General features: G+C 48.6%; 1 protein-coding gene across 3 annotated transcripts in view; it reads left to right on the top strand.

The window, feature by feature from the left end:
* Positions 1–20394, top strand: part of NEDD1 (NEDD1 gamma-tubulin ring complex targeting factor) — an 85656-nt gene extending 65262 nt beyond the window's left edge. For all 3 annotated transcript variants that reach the window (XM_085870252.1, XM_085870250.1, XM_085870251.1), the window contains 3 exons: positions 16699–16855; positions 17329–17395; positions 19337–20394. In XM_085870252.1, the coding sequence (XP_085726378.1) occupies positions 16699–16855; positions 17329–17395; positions 19337–19444 (332 nt within the window). In that variant the 3' untranslated portion in view covers positions 19445–20394. The remainder of the gene's footprint in view (positions 1–16698; positions 16856–17328; positions 17396–19336) is intronic.
* The last annotated feature ends 1019 nt before the right edge of the window (positions 20395–21413 follow it).

A 21413-nucleotide genomic window follows, 5' to 3' on the forward strand; every position in this document is an offset into this window, starting at 1 on the left:
TCAGACAGATTAGTCTGGCCTACATTCCACTATCTTTCACAGATTCGTCCAGTTTCTTCATCCCTGGTCATCCTCGGTGCCTGGAACTCAGCTCTCATTCATCATTTTATACCCTCATGTCTCTGGCTATCCTGACCAACATCCTTTCCCGAGTACAATGATTCATGTGGTGAGGCATTGGTGTCGCGTCAGTTTGCCTTGCATACGTATCAAACTCCACTGATAGGAACCTGCAGTCTCATTGTGAAACCTGCAACCATTGTGTTTCTGTCTTTCTGTCCTCGGACATGCCAGAACTCGATCTGAGTTTCATCTCTTACCATCCAATAAAGTTTGTCAGTTGGTCAAGTCCTTCACTGGTTGAATCACCTCATCAATTACTTCACTCTTACTGGATAGTCACAATGAACATCGCTCAAGCAAACTGCCTTACCCACTTTCAGTCTTTCATCGCCTTGGAATCAAAAGATTCTAACCAACAGAGGTTCATCTGTCAGATAGAACCTTTTGATTTGAAGGTGACGATTTGTGAACAATTGTTTCATTTCATATAAAAATCAATATTTTGTGCAATACTTGTTTCACGAAAACATAACAAGAAAATTGTTTTGATGATCACTTAAGTACGTATGCACTTAGTATCATTCGGTAAGTTGCGTAATGATATGCCTGTGTTATGATACGATACAAATCAAAATATGCAGCAATATGATACTTGGTGTGATAAAATACCTTTAATGTAAAATCAGAATATCCATCATTGCTTTATCCTACTATATATCGAGAAGTGTTTGTTCGACATTGATGCACTCCTGAACCATTTGACGGAATGAGTTGAAAGGTGGTGGTTGTACTCAGGGTATGCACGGGAAGGTTTTATGTGGTTAAAAAAAAATCATAGTCCCAGGGGTTCAGGGTGGGAGAAGGGTCCCAATTCTCTCTATTTCAATATATCGTATCATGCTGCTCCCAGTGGGGAGAAGTTTTACAAGTCATCACATCCGTAATTCTCGGGATATTAACCCATCCAAAGCTGCATGGGCCATGGGTGTTGCAAACCGAGTGAAGAGGAAGGGACAGAAAGAGAGGGTTTGACAGAGCAGATTGTCATAGTAGCAGTAGAAGAGGCACAGGGAAGAGACTGCTCGACAGTGAGCCAAAGTTTGGAGATGGCTAGATAAAGTAGGATCGTAATTCAGTCGGACAACCTTGGCTTTGGACACAATCCAGAATATGAAATACTGGAGGAGGAGCGCCACCCAAGATATGGAAGTAGTATTACATCGCTGATCTGACTTGGGGTTTGTCGAGGGTGAGAAGCTGATCGGAGTTGATGCAGTATTGAGCTCTGATGAGAAAACCATGTTTATTGGAGGCCTATTTGGTGATATTGTTATGAATTTCACCTGCCCTTAACTTACACTATTCCATGGCCCAGGATCAATGGACTCTGCAAAGAGAAAAACAAAAGTCAGCAGGGAGCCAGGCTGCTCGCACGCAGTCTCTGGCTCATGCAATGCAGGTGACAAGGAACGTGGCCGGCTGCTCACACGCAGTCCAAAGCCTTCCCCTTGGAAATGGACGCAGCGAACAAAACGGCGCACGAGCTGCGCAAACGCAGTCTCCGTGCCAGCTCAAGTGGCACACGCAATGAACACAACGAATGGATGGATGAATGGACGCAAGCACGGTGCACGGGCCGCCACTGCAGGCCCGTGTTGTAGCTGCCAACAGGGCAGTCCTTGCAAACTGCGCGACGATCCTGGCGCACATGGCGATGAACAAGGGGGGGGGAATGCAAAACAGAATGGGGGCAAACGATGACGAGGGCAGTAGGCATGGATGGCAAAGGTAGCAGGCAAGGCATGGCAAAACAGGGCCGCTGTAGCAAACGCAGCCGGCAGTGAAGCTGACCGGCACAGGCCTTGCAGTAAACAGCCAGCCGATGAAGTGGGCCAACACAGGCCTTGAAGTAACACAGCCAACCGATGAAGTTGGCCAGCACCTTGCCTTGAGATGGAGGTTGGTGGAGGGAGTGCAGTGGTGCTGGCCACTCGGAAGGCGGGCTCGGACCAACCTACTGTCTCCCTCCCAACCTATCGCCTTTGCCTGTCTCTGTCCATACCCACCCCCTTAATTTGTCAAAACCCAATTTAGCCCCCACTTATTTTTGTGTTTTTGTTTTTATTTTTATCTTTCCTTCCCCACTATAAATCGTCCCCTAACCCCCTTTATCGTCTTTGTTCGGCTAACCTATCATCTCCTAGCCTACTCCCAACCCCTACGTTCCCTTCCTGGAGGGGAATAAGGGAGAGCTCGTGTCCTGTGTCGAGGCCCAACAAAACCCCAGAATGGCCTCCTCATACTTCAGCGATCTCAACCCAAGGTGGGTCCAGCGGCCCACAACGAGAGTGAAGGGATGGATGGTGCGGAGGGGTACACTTCCTATCTACCCTATCCATTAACCTTTAAACTACCCCCGGGCTTTCAACAAGCGCCTCTCGCTTAAACTATCGGTTCGAACAACCAAGGTTCCTGTCGCCTGTGTTGGTTTCCTCGCAAATTCCAGGCCATGCCCTCCAATTTTCTTCCGGTGCCCTCACACGGTTTCATGGCTGGGACGCGTGGCTCCCTTGGCAGGAACTACCCTCTGCCGATTCCCCAACGATGGCACCCCCGGGCACTGCACTGCCTCCGAGCCTACCAGCTCCCTAAACACCGGGGAGTGCCCTCCATGGCGACTCCCGTGAAACGCTCACGTGGCAGGCTGGCTTCCCGGGCTCCTTTCCGAGGGTCACCCGTGCCCACGACACTGCCCACGCGGCCAATGGTGCCCTGGGCCCCCGCATCATGCGGGTGCACCCATGCCCACTACGCTATCCCGGCCCCCCCATGGGCCCTTGGCCTACCGCGGCCGACTAGCCCAGTGCCCGGGGTACCCACTCAGCGATACTCACCTTTCGCAGCCACGCTCCCAGCCCATCAACAGGGCTCCTGCACCCCTCCACGCGGGTATCGAGCCTACCTTCCCACCAACAGCAAAACTACTTCCATTTTGTCAATTTAACTAACCCACAAACTCACATTACTCTGACCCCGGGGTCCCTTGGGCGGGAATCACTCCTCCCCCCCCAATCACTCATCGCACCATGCATTCCCCATTCGCTCCATACACACAGGCTCGCTGGCCTCACTCACTCATCATGTCTCCACCTCACAACTCTTCAACACACACCGCTGAATCCTGCCATTCCTGCTCACTAAATCCCCTAACTATCTCGTGCTCCCACGTCGTCCCTTAAACTATAGCACCTTCCATTTAACACTACGTAGCTAAGCTACGTCCCCTCTACACCTTCACAGTCTGTCACTGTCTCAGAATCCTCCATTCGCAGGGGGGATTTCCATCCCTCCCTACTGGGCTCGTGAACTCGTTGCAAGGCTCCGCGAGCCTTGCTCCTCTGTTAGGAGCAGCTGTTCCAGCACCGACTCCTCCGGCAAGACATATCCATGAGGGCGTAACGTTGCCCTTGTAAGGTCTCAGGCGGTCCGTGTGGACTATCCGGGGAAGGCCCGTGGTCCCATTTTAATTTTCAGGACCACTTCACTGATTTGCACCAGGACGACCCCTGGGCCCTGTCAAGGTGAGGTGAGCTTTGGACATCTGCCCTTCCTCCGCCCGGGGTTGAAGAACCAAATCTTCGCCCCCGGTGGGTACTCACTCACCTGGCTCTGGTGGTCGTACCTGCGCTTAATCTTTATGCCCGCCTGTTGGAGCTGGTGGCGTGCGAAGGCATGGACCTTCTCCATGCCTTCATCCAACCGACGGGCATAGCCCTCCCCCGGGGGCCTATCAAGACGCTCAGGCGTCGGACTGCACAATAAATCGACGGGGCTTCTCAGCTCCCGTCCATACATCAACAGCGCCGGACTACAAGCGGTAGACCCGTGCTGGGACGCGCGATAGGCCATCAGGAGGTACGGGAGATGTTCGTCCCAGTCCTCCTGGTTAGTGGTGGTGAAGAGGGCCAATTGTTGGACCAGGGTCCTATTGAACCTCTCCACCATGCCATCAGACTGTGGTCTCAGGGGCGTTGTCCGTGTCTTCTGAATTTCCAGGAGCCTGCACACCTCTTTTAGCAATTGGCTCTCAAAATTTTGTCCCTGATCCATGTGCAGCTCCTGTGATATCCCATACCGACATGCAACCCCTTCCACGAAAGCCTTTGCCACGACCCCAGCTTCCTGGTTTGGAAGGTCAAAGGCCTCCGGCCATTTGGTGAAATAGTCCATAATCACGAGGATGTACTTATTACCTTGGCGAGTGGGGGGCAGTGGTCCCAAAATGTCCATGGCCACTCGCTCAAAGGGGGCCCAACCTGATGTAGTTGGAGTGGGGCCCTCATCCTCTGTGGCGGTCCCTTTTTGGCAGTACAGGCGTCGCATGCTCAACACCAGTTCTGTACATCGCGCCCCATGTTAACCCAATAGAACTGCCGGCGGACCCGAGATTTTGTTTTGGTCCTGCCCAAATGGTTGCCGGCGCGGGTACCGTGCACCTGTTTCAAAATTTGGGTCTTAAACCCATCAGGGACTATCACCAGCCAAGAAGTTTGTTCCAAAGAAATCTCCACCCACTTGCGGTACAAGATGTTGTCCCTCATCTCTCGGGTCCTCCACTGACCCCAGTACGCTTTTGTTCGCGCCCCGAGGGTGGCGATCTCTTCCCCACTGGGCCTCCTGTTTTCCTGAACCCACTTGTACACTGACCCTATCACAGGGTCTTCCCGCTGGGCCGTGCTCCATGCCAATCCACCAAATTCCTCCCCCGCGGTTAGTGGCAAAGTTGGGCCTACCACCCGGGCCGCACGGACTGGGAGTTTGGGGAGGTGTCTGCCAATTGGTCCCTCTCCTCATGTCTCGTGCAATATCTGCAGTTTTCTCCCAGACAGGGGCGTCGAGAGAGCGCATCGGCATTCCCATGAGCCTTACCGGCTCTATGAGCCACATTAAAATCGTACTGCTGCAACTTTTCCAACCACCTTGCAATCTGGCCCTCCGGTTCCTTGAACCGTAAGAGCCATTGCAAGGAGGAATGGTCAGTTCGAACCAAAAATTTCCTCCCGTACAAGTACGGGTGGAAATGGCTCACCGCAGACAGCATAGCCAATAGTTCCTTGCGAGTAACGCAATAATTTCGTTCGGGCCTACTCATGGCCCGACTGTAATACGCGATCCCTCTTTCCACGCCCCCTGTGTCTGAGACAAGACTGCTCCCAATCCTTCCTGGTTTGCATCCGTGTCCAGGGTATACATCCCGTCATCGGTGGGGTACGCCAAAACGGGTGTGGATGTCAAACACCCCTTTAATTTGAGGAAGGCCTCCTGGCATTCCCCTGTCCAATTAAATCTCAACCCCTTCTCCGTCAACCGGTGAAGGGGCCTGGCTATCTCCCCAAAGTTTGCCACGAAGCGCCGGTAGTAGGAGCAAAGTCCCAAAAAGCCCCGTACCTGTTTAACAGTTGTAGGTATGGGCCACTCCTCTACCGCTGTAATTTTTCTGGGGTCGGTCTTCACCCCCTCGCGGCCTATCACGTGTCCGAGATAGGCCACCTCTGTCGCGAACAAAGTGCATTTCTCCGGGCTCAACTTCATCCCTCCCTGTCTGAGGCGCCCAAACACCTGGTCCAAATTGGCTATCTCCTGGGTGAATGTTTTAGCGTGTACCAGGACGTCATCCAGATACACCAGGCATGATTGCCATGGCATGCCGCCAAGCACACGCTCCATCAATCTCTCAAAGGTGGCGGTGGTGTTACGCAAACTGAACGGCATCACAGTGAACTGATACAGTCCCTTCCCTGTGGAAAATGCCGTTTTCTCCTTCCCCATCTTATCCATCTCCACCTGCCAATACCCACTCTTGAGGTCCAAGGTTGAGAACCATTTGGAGCCTGAAACGGCGTCGAGGGTATCGTCAATTCGAGGCAGGGGATAGGAGTCTTTGAGTGTCACATTGTTCAGCTGGCAATAGTCCACGCAGAAACGCGTGGTCCCATCCTTCTTTTTGACCAGCACAACCGGTGACATCCAAGGACTTCCCGAGGGCTCAATGACACCTGGATTGAGCATCTTTTCAACCTGTTCATCAGCCTCCTCTCTCTTGCTCCATGGGAGCCTTCGAGCAGGCTGACGGACAGGCCGGGCCCCATCGGTGTGGATCTGATGTTGCACCAGGCCCGTACGTCCAATATCCTCGGGTGACAAAGAGAAGATCCCCATGTGTCGGTCGACCAGTTTGTAGAAGACCTCCTGCTGGGCATCCTCCAAATCTACATTACTCCGATTTACCATCTCGCAAATGGGACCGGGCCAATTCCTAATTAAGTCTGGAGACTCCCTCTGGGGCCGGTCCGGCTCGACGTTAAAGTCCCTCAGCTCTGCGACCTCTTTTACTGGGGTGCAATCTGCCACCTTCGTGCCCCTCCTGATAGTGTGTGGTTCCGTGCAAACATTTATCACCCGAACGGGCACTACTGGCCCGTCGGTGCTTACCAGGGTGCGGCCCACGACTAAACCCAGGGTTGATTGCCCTGCCGGTAGTTCCGCCAAGCCGCAGGAACCCTGCCCCGTTGGGTGTGCTCGCCACCGGGCCGGGACCACCGCCTCGGCACCCGGGGGAATGACCACGGAGTCGGGAGCCTCCAGCTCCACTCTCTCATCCGTGCTCACACCCCCTAACGGCAATTCCTCACCACCTAACTGCATGACCCCCCCCCCCGGCCCAAGTCGATCTTACAACCACCGGCCGTTAGCACATCCAACCCTATTCGACATGGGTCACACACCTTCGCCACCCAAACCTCTATCCTTGTTTTCACGGTGCCCTATGATGGGGGCCGTTGCCCCGGTAGCTCTCTGCAAACTATGATTTTGCAGACGGTGGATCTCATCCCAACCGTCTACACTCGAATCAAGGACCACAGGGCTGATGATCGTAGCGCTTGCTCCTGTGTCCACAACGGCGTCTACCCCTACGCCGGCAATTTTGCACCGAATTATCAAGCTACCATTTCCAATTTGGCCACAATTGATGACCTGTCGCAGTTCTGAGGGCTCTTCTCCGTCTGAGTCTGCCGAACACGGCCCTACATGTTCGGCACTTTTTAGTTTCCCGGGGATTGGGGGGGGGGGTGATGGTTGGGCTTGGCTATCCCTATTGGCCCGGAGCGGAGTTGGTGGTCTGGGGGCCCGCGGCTCTTCCCTTCACGGGGGCCTTTCCTTGCGCGGGGCATTGCACTTCCGCCACAGATGGTCCCTCCCGCCACAATTACAACACCTCCTCTGGTAAGGTGCCGAATTGTACCCCACCCCTCGTTCCGAATTGGGGCACCCCCTGATGGTCCATCCCTTGCCCCCCCGGGGCCCGACCGCCTCGGTCCAGATCTTGCCAACCGGTTATCAACCGCGTTCTGGACCATCTTCTCGATGCTGTCCCGGTCGCCCATGGTAGCCACCCTGGCTTCCCTCGCATCGTCGTTCACGGGGCCCACCTGCCGGACTGCTACCGTATGCGCCCAGCCCCTCCCAACGGCGTTCTGGCTGCCTCCCAGCAGGCGGCAGTTTCAGCCGCCTTCTGGAGGTTGTCTGGGCGCCATACGGTCAGCAATGCCCCGACATCGTTGCCCCCTATCGCCCGGAGAAAATGGTCCAGGGCAATCTCCTCCCGGTACTCCGGCGGCATGTTGGTGTGCGCGATCCCCACCAAGCGGCGAATGTCGTGTGCCAATTCTCCCAGTGGTTCCTGGGAGCGTCGTTTGCGCCCGTTGAGCTGAGCTTTAACAAACTCACTCTGCTGGTCCATGCCAAATCGGTTTTTTAGGGCCGAATGGACATCCTCCAGGGTCACCCCCTCGCTGGGTACCGTGGTCAGGACTTCCAAGGCTGCGCCACGCAGGGCTGCCATGAGCTGTGCGACGCCCTGCACCTCGTTCCAGCCATTACCTCTGGCCACACACTGGAACTGGGCCATGTATGCCCTCAAGTCCGTCTTGCCATCGTACGGGGCTAGTGGCACCCTTGGTCCTTCTGAGGCCCCCCTCCAGTTCCCGAGGGACTCCTGGAGGGGTGTACCTCCCAAGTCCCAACGCGCCTCACTCCCCCAGGGTCCGAGCCATTTGCCCGGTGAATTTACCACCCCTGTCCGTGTCTGTCCGTGTCTGTCCGTGCCCCACGTCATCCCGCTTCCTCTCCCAAGCCATCGGACTCGCATTCTGCACATCCACCGGAACAGTCATACCGGGTGCCCGCATTACGCCAAAAGACCCCGCGGCCTCTACCCTCCCCAAGCATGGCATGCACACCCCGCATCGGGCAATCCTCCTACTCCGCCCTGTGACACCGGCCCCACCTGGGCACGATCCGCCTCGAGGGGGCATATCCTCCCTCCCTGTTCCCGAAGGAGGAGGATACCCTGCTTCTCACCCTGGGTCTCCACACACCCCGCCAGCCTCCTCTCCATATCCTCTATTTTTCCCCTCCATTACTTCATTTATTCTTCCCTTATCGTTTCTAACGATATTTTTCCGAGCTCCTCTTTTACCTGTGCCACCTCTTTGTTTGTCTTGGATATTTCCTCCCCCGTCGTCCTAAACCCCTCTTTCGTCTCGCCGTCTTGTTTTTCTATCCATTTCCCCAGTTCCACTGTCTTTTCTTCGGCTTTCCGCTCCATTTCCATAATTATTTCCTCATGTCTCTTTCTACATTCATCCCCCATGGCCTTTAATCCCTTCTGTGTCTCCGCTTTTACCTCCTGCCGCAGGTTTTCCACTCTCTCCGTCATGTCTTGATGTCTTTTCTCACACTCCTCCTTCACGACTCCCAATCCCTCTCTTATTTCCCCCTGCTCTTTCTTTAATTGTCCTATCACCACCGTGTTCTTCTCCATTTCCCCCTTTAATTGGTCTTGTCCCTCTTTTACTTTTTCCAGTCCTTTCCCTACTTTGTCTATGTCATTTCGTTTGTCATTTTTATTTTTATTTTTATTTCGTTTGTCATTTTTTATTTCGTTTGTCATTTCCTTCTTGTTCGCCTCCATCGCGGACCCCACACCTTCCACATTCTCTTTCAATTTGTTCACCTCTGCTCGTATCGTATTGATCTCCCCTTTCATTTCGTCTTTTACCTCTTCCAGCCTTTTCTGCAGGCCTACACCCATACTCTGCATCTCACCCCGCATTTCCTTCATTTCTTCTTTCATTCCATTCTTCGCCTGCTATATATTAGCATTCATGTGATTACTCATCCTGCACGCATTTGTTTTTATTTCATTCATGTTTGTTTCCATTTTGCTTTCCAATGCTTGTTGCATATTCGCCAACCAACCCATTCATAGCTGGCCCATGTTAGGTGGGTTTGCGGCAATCGCTTCGCCCTCATCAGGCGTGGATTCGCCGGGAGCTGGGGAGGGAATTTGACGGAGGTGGGGAGGGGGGTGTCATACACCGCGGCCTCTGCCGCCGCGCCCATTTCGGGCTCTGGGTTTGGTTGGGGAAGAAATTGTTCCTGCCTCACAACCATCATTTCCTGCTCGGGGATTTCATCCTGGGCCATGGATTCTAACAATCCCACATCCATTTCTAATACCCCCGGCACCCGCTCGCCTTGAGACTCCATCTTATTTCTCGTAAGAGATTAAAATTTTACCTGCTCGTAATTTGGGGGGAACGGGGGGTCGCTTCGCACACCCCTGGTCCGATCCCCGTGAATTTAGCCTGGAGACGGGAGAGTTTGTTTCCCGCTCGCTGACACCACTGTTACGAATTCTGGCCCGTCCGACGTGCGATCGGCCATGTAACTTGAATCGCGACGCGTCGCCCACCGGAACGGACAATTCAGTCGTGACCCTCCTGGAACTACCGCCAGGAGCCAGTCACGGGTGGGGGTTTAACCTCACCACAACCCAGTCCACATTCTATTCGTGCGAAATAGGGTGAATCATCGAAAGTCGATATACCTAAGTACTCGCATGGGTAACCTACCGAGGGGTTGTACCACGCCACAGGTCGACTCTGGACACGAACCGCTTAAGCAGCTCGTTCCGTGCTACAGGGATAACCGAGCGGAGTTATCGTCGACCTTGACGGTTCAGATTAGTTACCGGGTGTTTTAAACCCACTATCAATCCCTTACGTGATGCAAGATGGAGATTCAACAAAGGAAAGGACGAAGCGAAATGGGGAACAATTGGACAAGCACTTTTAATGCGCGACACACGGAAGCACGTATTTCCAGTCAGCAACAATTATGCACGTATGTACAGGCAAATAGAAGCAAAAGCAATACGACCGACTAAAGCAATGTACAAGCACTTAATCAGTTTTACTTGTCGGACTGGCGCCACAAACACATACAAAAGCCCAAAGAAAAGAAGAACCTCCCTTGTTGCGGCCGGTGAACCGTCTCCGGCACTCTCCGTGTCCGCTCTCGCAGGTCCACCTCAGGCTGCCTACGGTGCCCTCCGTCCGCGTCTCCCACCAATAGGCCTCGCCGGGCCACGAGCGTGGGAACGAACGAGGAGGAAGGGAACGCGAGTTGGTTTGCGGATCAACCGTCACGAGGAGAGAGCATACGGGAGAACCAAAGAGATATCCAAGAGGAAGGAACGCATACACCAAGGGGCGAAGACGAGAAGAGAAGAGAAGAGAGCGCGCCCCGCCCGTGTCCGTCCTTTATGGAGCGGGGCTCCGCCCTTCGCTCCGCCCCGTTTCGGGCTCCACCCCCCTCCCTTCTGGGAGCCTCCCAAAAAGGGGCGTTCCTCACCCCTGATCGCGTCACACCGTGCATCCACCAATCAGGAGCGAGCTGCCCCACCCCTCCCCTTCACACTAAGCGCCAGGAAAATTGACGGGAAAAAACCCCACAGGCTTCACAAGTGGTTTTGTTCTGCCAATCCTTTTTGGACGGTTTCCGTGGTGCGGAAACCGTCTTACCGTGGTCCGCGGAGGATAGCGTTCGTAAACGGGCATAGTGGCGAAGATGGTGGTGATTGTTGTGGGGGTGATGTGAGCGTGGTGGGCGTTGTGGCGTGGTTGGTGGCGGTTGTTGTTTGCGTGGAGGTTTGTGGCAATGGTGGCTCAAAATAACGATAGATAAAGAAAAACGGCTAACTAAAGCGTCGCAGCCCGAATGAATCACACATATTCCCTCTAAACAACGGGTGTCGGCTCACTACACATGAACTTATCGATATATCTCACCTGAGGACCCTTTATGGTGTATTGCGAATTTTCACAGCCGTAACAATATTGAGGATGTGAAGCTGCCAGGAGTCATTGCCGGAGGTGATTACATTGAGCATATTAATAGAGGACTGCTAGACGTGAGGAGTGGAGAGGTGGCTGTGTTGATCTTGCTGGATATAAGGAGGGTTTGAGTCTTGGAGTGATTGATGGAAACAAGATTATTGCAGCCCGATTGAAGGGTGGCGTTGATATCACAATTGATGGAGGCAACATTTGAGAGACTATTGGCAGCAAGGGACTGTTGGGAGGTGGACTGGGATTTTTTGCTTGTGGAGAGTGGAGTTGTCAGCAAAGGGATGGACAGGGTTGTTCTCAGCTAATGAAGTCGTTGATGAAAATAGAGTGAGTTTGAAATGACAGAACTTTGATGGACTCATTAATTAATGTGGAGGGGGTCAGAGAGGGCACCATCAATGCAGGGAGAAATCAATCACCGAGAGGAAGCTGAAAACCAGTTGATCGACTGAGGCTGAATACCATACATTGGGAGCTTCGCTGGGATCCCTTTGTGCTCGACCCCATCAAAGGCTTCGCTGATGTCCAGCACAACTCTACTTTTTTTCTGAAGTTATCGAGAGCTGAAGACTATTTGCTGGCAACGTAGGCCAGGAGATCACCAGCAGACCTGACTTTGTTGGAGCCATGTTCTTGTTCATTGAGGAGAGAGCTCGACTTGAGGTGGTTTAAAAGTTATTTATTGATGATGATAGACGACATGACTTTGGAGGTAAAGGCAATTGGAGGAATCTGACATGTCGCTCTTCTTCGGGACAGAGCAGAGAGGCATGCTTCCAGGCAGATCGGTAAATACCAGGACAGTAAGAGAGGTTGAAAAGCTTGGAGAAAATAGGAGCAAGTTCTTGAGCACAGCATTTGAGGACAACAGCATGCATGCTATCCTGACCATTGGCTTCGATGGTGATGAGAGAGCAGGGTCTGATGAACTTTGTGAGTGGAAATTTTGATAACCTGCATAAGAGGGTTAGATTTAGCAAAAGCAGGAGTTCTTTTGGAATAGTGCAGCGTAGAGTTGGCTGCAAATTAAGAGGCAAAGGTGTTTGGATTTTGGAGATTTTGGTTGAGCTACACACTTAGATGAGCGACAAGTCACATCGTCATATTTGTCATCACACACCTCGCCCCAAACATTAAAATTGCAATCGTATCTTAAGACTGCCAATGTAGAGGAGGCATAAACACCTATAACAGCAAGGAAATGCTTATATTTCTTGTTTCATGCAACAGAATTAATTTCACAGATCAAAGGAAGCCATGTTATCTAAAAAGTATGCACGATTACCATGATAACTATGGTAGTGTCACAAAGACTATCGTGATACTTCAATATTTTATCATATAGTTACACCCCAAGTAGCCATGTAATCAAATGCGTCGCAGTACTTCACTGACAGACTCACGTCGTCACCTAAGCCGACTCCGTGTGAATTGCATTGCAGTCGCATCCTATAATTCCTCCGCAAAGGAGACTAAACACTTAAAGCCGCATTACAGCGTCAATAGGCAAGTTTTCGTTACACGTTTTTCAGGTAGCTGCTTTGAATTGCACTTGTTTTGTGATGTCAGTTCAAATATAACTAAATTAAATACAAAGGTCGTAGCACTACTCCGTTTGTGTTACCAGGGTGCGGCAAGGATACTGTTACAAATGGTCTGTGGCTAACACATTAGCGGTATCGATTACTTCGGTCTGGCATGTAGTCCTTGTTGAATAGATTGTGTAGTGTATGTGCATGCAACGCGAGGTAAAAATTACCATTCCTGGATTACTCAACACTCCTGTACGAAGTACCTGTAAACATGATGTGCCTCGCTGAGCCTCATTTGTTGTTGTCCGTGTGTACCTCCTCAGACAAGAGAGCAGCATAGCAGATGCTAACGACGAGAAGCGAGTTTGGTTCATGTAAAAACGACGTGCGTGCGAAAAAGGGGGAAAAATAGCCAAAACAATATTTATTTTTGCTATAACCTTTTACCGATTGACATACAGTGGTGCATTAGCAACTTTTTACCTCCGCCATCAAAGGTTGACGTAGGTCATGTTTTCACCCCTGTTTGTCTGTCTTTCTAATTGTCTGTTTTTCTGTGAGCAGGCTATCTCAAATTGTTAACAGATTCGGATGAAATTTGGTGGACAGGTTGGGTGTGTGACAAGGAATAATTGATGAGATTCCGGTGAAGATCCGGATGTGATAATTTTTTTAAGTGATTCTTCACCATTGAGTGATGGGGTGGGGGGGGGGGGGAGAACATCTATAGCACGATATCTCAAAAAAAGTTATTGATGGATTCGGATGAAACTTGGTGGACAGGTTGGGTGTGTGAAGAGGATGAATTGATTCAAATTTGGTGATGATTATCCCAATCCGGATCTGGGTGTGAGAATTTTTAAATTAAGCACATGATTCTTCACCATTGAGAGATGCAGCCAAAAATGTTTTATATAGCATGATATTTCAAAAAGTTGTGGACGAGTTATGACAAAACTACATGAGTGGGGTCGGTGACGAGAACGAGCCAACTTGATTCTGGTTCTGCATCAGCAATGATTTGTTTCGACTGCATCAGTCTGCATCGGTCAAAAACTAAAATCCGACGGCGCTCACTTACACTTCCTCACTCATCGGCGGTCTGTCGGCGACTGACAGCTTCTGCAGGCGGGAAAATATTCACGCATACGGATGAGGATCGCCTACATACGTGCACCAAACCACGCCTCCCTTACTTCATTTGTTTACGCACGAAAAGTTAAGGTTGGATACTTTTTGAACACACGTCGTATTTCAAAACTGCAAAGTCAGACTTGCCTTGTTTGTTTGTTTCTCCATACTAAATGTTGTTATTCATGGTAATCCGACGGAATGGGGCACATGTTGCGCACTTACCTTTGTGATGTCTTGTCTGGGTTGGATTTGCAAAACTGACTGGAAATGCAACATCCTGCCCATGGAGCACCAACCCGAGTTTATAAAGTTTGTGGACGTTCAAGATCCCCCAGTCTATTTTGCGAGTTTTAAGAATAGGCGAGTTATCACTGGCATCCTGAACAAATTACAAATTAATATTAATGTTGATGTCCCATGACTTTCTATGATGATGGGCATGAAGGATAGATGGTGGGTTATAGATATACACGCTCACCTCTGAGCCGTCAAGCATGGGTTTAAATCCCAACCCAGCTATAAACTGTCATCCCTGTGATTCACAGGCAGAGTGAGACCCGGCCCAGCTATTAACTGTCGTCTTGATATTTTGCAGCCAGGACAAGGCAGAAATGAGTGTGCGGTCCTTCAGATGGACTTTAAATTGGGCATCTCATCTGTTGGCATTAGCTGATGCAAGTTAAAGATACCACGATGTCCTTCGTGAAGAGTCAGTGAGCTATCACCAGCACCCTGAACAAATTTCTTTTTTCTTGCTCTATTCTACAGGAGGGACTGAATCGACGGCACAGCTGCCCTCCCAGCAATGATGCAACCAGCAGCCACAGGCTGCATATGAAATGAATGCATTCTTAGATAGTGTATATTATCATTTCATCAAATAAATGTAATTTCAAAGCTGTTGTCACTTTATAACAAAAATATTACAAATTTGTGTTCCCTGAGGCTGAAATTGTGCTTGTTTGATTGCCTTTTTTGTTTTGGTAGCACATAATCACATGTTTCTTCCCCGACTCCCCCCCCTCAACACACACACACACACACACACACACACACACACACACACACACACACACACACACACACACACACACACACACACACACACACACACACACACACACACACACACACATACCGAAGCCGCTGTATGCCGTTTTATCCCATTTTTTTTGGAACATATCTTTCAATCCTGGCAAATGCCTTCCTCACTATGTCACTCCAGAAGAATTGGCAAACAAATCCACCTATCTATTCCATGGTCAGCCTCTGGAAGAGGTTCAATCTCCTCATTTTCTTGGACTTGCCATTATCAGCCATGGCCTCTGCTGGGCAACATCGGAAAGCTGCCCTTCTAAGCCAGTCCTCAACTGGGCATCCTCGGTCATTACTATAAAAATCCGCTCGCAGTCCACAAGGCCTTTGCTCCGTAGCTCGATCAGAGTACTATTCTCCCATGGATCAAAATTGGGAACCAGCATTTTTTTTTTTCACTTTATAACACTTGTAGTGGAGCTACACACGCATGCACACACACAGATATAGACAAATACATGAGACAAGCACAGCTACTGAGTTTGGAGGGAGGGGGGGAGGAGTATCCTCGCTTCCCAGGGAACTCTGGGTACCAGTAACACCAAATCAAAGGCACCGCATTTCTTACCGCATTCAGCGGACATTTCCTAAGGAAGAATTTCCTCCTCCCTGTGGGAATTGCCATGCTCATAATATCCTTTTAAATGCTGAGATGTCTCTCTCTTCACCTCTCCCTCTTCCTCTCGCTCCCTCTTACTCCCTCGCTTTCCCTCTCTCTCTCGGTCTCTTTTTCACCTCCTCCATTTTTCCTTTCCTCTGCTCTCTTGGTACTCCGACAGGATGTGTGTTCTTCCTGTAACCCCTTCCTGGTTAAAATCCCAAAATTGAGGCTTTCCGCACACCTCAACTTATTTGTTCCTCTTTTCTCCCGTTTGTGGAACTGCCTTCTGGAGACGGTGAAATTGAATGTCCCTCATCTCTCCTGGGCTTCCAGCAGGTAGTGCATCACCATCTCATGTCATCTCCCATCCCTATCCACTATCTTTTCTATCCCCATTAACCCCACATAACTCTGCAGTTTTACTTGCAGGTCACTGTGTTACTGCCCTCTTCTGTCTCCTCTTGTGGTTGCTTCATTCCCTTGGTTATGCCTGTTGGCTTAATGGTTAAGGTGGTGGGCTTGGGATCCTAGGATCCTGAGTTCAAATCCTACTTTGCTGTTGAATTAATGCCAGGTGGGTTGAGTCTGCCCGTCATCTTTCCGAGGTCAGCAAAATGAGTGCCAGCACGCTGGTATACTGTGTCGGAGTGGCGACCCGTCCAGGATTGTGCCCAATAGCCAAGGAGACTGCTTAGGCAGCACCAATGCTCTGCAAGGAGTATGGTCCCAATGGATGGATGGATTCCCTTGCTTGTGTCCAATTGTGCTCCCAGTTCCCTCTGTCACTACATTGCACTACATTGCCTTTTAACCCTCTGTCATGTCACTCTTGTATGAGCCTCAATTTTTCTTTATATAAAGAAACTTGATGCCACTTTTCTCCTCCTGTGTCCTTATCCAAGTGATTCTGTTTCAACTAAGTTTTACTTCTTAACCTCATAATAATTACCTGTATGCCTTCTTCTTCTTAACTTGTTTTTAAGTGTTTCATTCAATTTGTTTCACCAAATGTATGCAGCATCTTGGCATCAGCCTGCCACTGATGGCCAGCTTTCAAAAACTCCAGCAGTGCAGACCAGTAGGGAAGGTGACGCTGCCAACCCTGGACACCTGCTGAGCCCTGTGCCAATTCAGTTTGTCCGGGGCCTCATTGAAGATGCGATGGAACACTTCATGTAAGCATCACCAACGCACTATTTCTGCTAAATTTGGTGCCGGATTACCGGCCCATGCAGTGCTTTGTGCTCTAGTTCCTTTCTCAGTTCTCGGAAGGAAGCAGGTGCTGCTTTCAACATGTTGCATTAGAAATCCCTTGGAGCTCTGTGGCTTTGCTTCTTATGTGCCGGCAAATATTTTGAGAGGAAGCACAATTGCATTTTACCAAATCTTTTCCAGGACCAGAGAAATCACTTAAGTTTTACCCAAGTGTGTGGCAGGGTGCTGCCCGTTTGTTTACATTTAATTACACGAATCAAAAATGAGCCCGTGGCGTTCGTGCCGACAAAGATTGCACTGTGACAGGTCTCTGCACTGATGCCGTGTTTGCATTCATTGGAAGTTCCCGATTGGATTGCTTCCCTCCTCCCTCCGAGTCCCGTCACCTTAACACATATGTGCCTTTCTACCTTTCTCCCTGTGTTGTTCACAGGGAGATTTATCACAAGGACCTCGTGAACCTCCAGCTTGAAATGATAAGACAGTTCCAGATCCAGGAGGTGAGTAGACATGTTTCCATAAGGACCGTTCTAATTTGGACTTCCCTGGTGTTGTTGCATCTCATTGCTTCGTTCTTCTGCTTGATTTTAGTTTATACATTTTATTCCTTTTGCTTGTATTTTACAATAAAGGTGTGTCAAAAGAAGATGAAGCAACCAATTAAAAGCACAAACGATAGTGTTATGCAGTGTATGCAATTAAGACGTTTATGCAGTATGTAATAAATAGACGTGCCAAACAAACCATCATAACAATGGAAAACCATAGCCGTATAAACTGATCTTCTGTGATTGAACATGGAGCTGCAATTTGATGAAACAAGTTGTTTGGATAGGGTGTTGAGTCTGTTGGACAATTATGCTAACGATTCGTACAGCGGAGATGGTGAATGTGACCACAAGAGACCATTTTTAGCTCACCAAACCACAACATTCTTCATGCGTGATGTACCAAAGTGCATCGGCGGCATCAAAATCTGCACTCGTGAAGGGGTCAATGGGGGAGGGTGGGGGTGGAACCCCCCACCCCCTGCCTCCCCCCTCCCCACCCCAAAAAATTGATTAGCTCGCTTCTCCAAAACTGCACACACAATTTTGATTAAAAGTGACCACAACCTTCATCACCCATGACGTACCAAAGTATATCGACCACATCAAAATGTGCGCTTATTAAAGGGGTCTATGGAGGAGGGGATGTTGACCTACCCAATATAGGTTATTTGCTCTCTTCTCCCAAACTACACACACGATTTTGATGAAACTTGACCACAACCTTCATCACCCATGATGTACCAGTTCGTTCATGGCATTTTAAAAAATCATGGTCTACGAGGGTCTGTGGGTGGTTTGAGTGACTGCTGCTCCTGATCCATGCGAGCCTCTGGATGCGCGGTCCTATTTTTATTTTTTTAAGGCTGATGAGAATAAGTGAACACAATGTGTGCAAAAGCTGCAACTTCTGAGCCCACTTTAAAGACAAGTGCAAAAATGTTGTTATTACCTCCTCCAGCAAAGGTGGACGGAGGTTGTGTTTTCACCTGTCTGTTTGTCTGTGAGCAGGATATCTCAAAAAGTTATGAACCGATTTGGACGATATTTGTTGCACAGGCTGAGTTTGTGACGAGTACAAATTGATTCAATTTTGGTGAAGATCGTGATCCAGATACTAGAATTTTTAAAAGTGATTCTTCACCATTGAGAGATCGGGCCAAAAACGATAAACAGCACAATATCTCAAAACATGGACGGATTGCGACAAAACTTGGTGGATAAGTTGGGTTGGTGGCAAGAACAAGCCGATTACATTTTCGTTCAGGTTTGGATGCACATTTGGCCTATGAGTGGGATACAAAACATAAACTATGCTAAAATTTCATTCAGCAGGAGGAAACTATCCTCACTCTGGCGCACTAGGAAGTGTCTTTGTAAGGAGGCAATTTTGTCAACTTGTATAATCTACAGAAAATATATAGATGGGCAGCTTCATGCCCCCTTTGAAGGACAACATGCTCCATCCATGATGGACTGCACCAGATGGCAGTTTTCTTCACTAGAATATGATTACACTAGAAATTGTACCCAAGACCAGACAGCACGGAGGCGAGAATGCGACCAAATGAGGTATCACGCTGCTAAGAATCAGCCAAATGGTGTTGCTGAATTAATTATTTCATAGCTGTTTTATGTCTACCTTTAGTCCATGTTAACTTCATATTCATGTACATATATAATTTGGCTCGGCTATTTGGGAGGGGAGGTGTGCTGATTTTATTTATTTATTTATTTATTTATTTGTTTAGCCTTTGCTTCTATGAAATGGTTATTAATCAATTTATTTAATTGTTTTTTTGTTTTTTGTTTATGTTTTTTCACTTACATCACGACCTGCTTTTTTTGCATATAAAGGAGCACTTGCATGGGTTGTGTTGGTGTCCTATCCAGATGGTTGTGGAAACTATATTGGAAAGGAACTCGTCAAATCAGCAGCAGCTTGTGGCTGAGATTGAGAAGTTGAAGGAGGAAAACAAACGACTTCGGGCAAACTATTGATCTCCCACGGCAATGAGTGAATCGTCCTTTTCCATCTGCACGTTCTTCTCTATTACTCTTCACCTTTTGCTGTTGATCGGCAGCATACAGCCCCAAATCCCACGGGATTTAGGAAGGCACCGAAGCCTGAAACTGAAACTCAAGAGTGTGAGGCATTATTGAAACCCGTTTATAGCGACACAAATTGAGGGTTAAGTGCTTGTCTCTTTATTTAATTTGTTAAAATAAAAAACTTCCTTACTTGCTTTTGCCATATCATGTGCATGCCTTCTCATTGAAAACCTGAGGGATGCGCATTGTGGTATGGCAAAGAACTAGATCCTCTCGCTACGACTAGTTGAACAATGTAAACTATTTTGTTATACTAATTAGAATCCGATTTGATCTTTTTATTTATTCCCTTGGGGTTGGGGGGGAAGGGGTTGTTTTCTTTAACTTCTGCAAATCGCTTGTATAACTTTGCCCTTTTCTCTTAAAGCATAGATTCTGTAATTGTTGATTACAGCAATGAGAGGTTGATGTGCCTTTTTATGAGTGTTGTGTATGTATTTAGCTGTTGATGTGAGGATGTTTGTTTTGAGGGATCGTGTTTGTTTGTTTTTCTGAATATTTGATGAGAACAAAAAATTGAAACCCGTCTGAACTTCAATAAGCAACCGTTTTCAAAAAGCCAAGCTGTTTGCTCGATTTCCACATTGATGGCCGCCGTCTCGTTTTATAAAGACTACAGCGCTTGTAACCACAAGATTAAATGACTTGTATTATAGTAATATTTTGTATTTGAAGCAAAGGAAACCCCCCTATATTGTGCCATTGATAAGAAAAGCGATTTATGTTTTTTGAAACATAGATGTCGATTAATGTTTCAATTGTTTGATTAATTTTCTGTATTTATGCTGCTTCTTCTTTAGTTTTTGGAACCCCCTAATGATAAAGCGTTTTGAACATTGGTGCTTCGTGTCGTTGAATTTAATCGTCTGTGACAGCAAAATGCTTCGACGGCATCCACAATATCTTGGAGAAAGGAAATCGAAGATCCAAGGCATTTGTTGATTTATTTATTTATTATTTCTGATGCAAAGTGCAAAACGTAAACATTACCACTAGCAATCTTCTTGTATGGTAATTTGAAAATTATTTTTCAAGTCTTTGACTTTAAAAATCCACAAAGGGAGAACCACGAGTCTAGAAGATGGAAAAATAAAAACCAGTAGAGGTCGCCCGATTTCTTTCTCCCATGCAAGCGAACGACTGTTTGAGTGGACTTTCTGATGAGCAGGCTGCCTGCACAGGTGTGATCAAAATGGTCATGTCCGCTCTGTTGAGATGATTGGTTTCTAATTGCATTGTGCCCTGGACCGTAGCTTGAAGCAAGCTACCTCCACAAATGTCTAAATTTACCCTGGGATAATATGATAGGTACTGTGACCACCTTTGCCCGGAATTGGAATGAATTTCGCAAAATATCAGTTGAGATCTAGGGTGTCTGTCATGAACTGTGTGCAAAACTGTAAGCCAGGTAGCTCTGGTTGACCCTTGGTAAATCGAATTTTGGGGATTGCTGCTGAAGAGGCAAGGTCATGGTCAATGCGAGTGTAATGTGCTGCAGACCATGACCCACATTCTGTGTGCTGGACCATGGCATTATTACTCATACATAGGGTGTGGCATTTCGAGCCAAATGTGAATGGAACCAAATGAAATTTATATCGCAGATAGATTTCTGACTCTTCATTGGTGATTTGAGCAAGTTATTCAATACTCTAGGTAGTATTTCTTGAGTAGGGGACATCCATATATTATGTAATGCAATTCCCACTGCACACCCCTCCAAAACTCATGGCCTAACCATGACAACCCTGCCCTGACCCCTACACCCTTCTCTATTACTTAATCTATCGATGGCCTGTAAAGGACATTAGGCTGGTTTAATTTGCCACTGATGTCATAGATCTCAATGTATTGTTGA

This window comes from Eptatretus burgeri, chromosome 2, assembly GCF_056783735.1.
Source record: "Eptatretus burgeri isolate ZD-2024b chromosome 2, Ebu_testis_v1, whole genome shotgun sequence".
Classification (NCBI taxonomy): domain Eukaryota; kingdom Metazoa; phylum Chordata; class Myxini; order Myxiniformes; family Myxinidae; genus Eptatretus; species Eptatretus burgeri.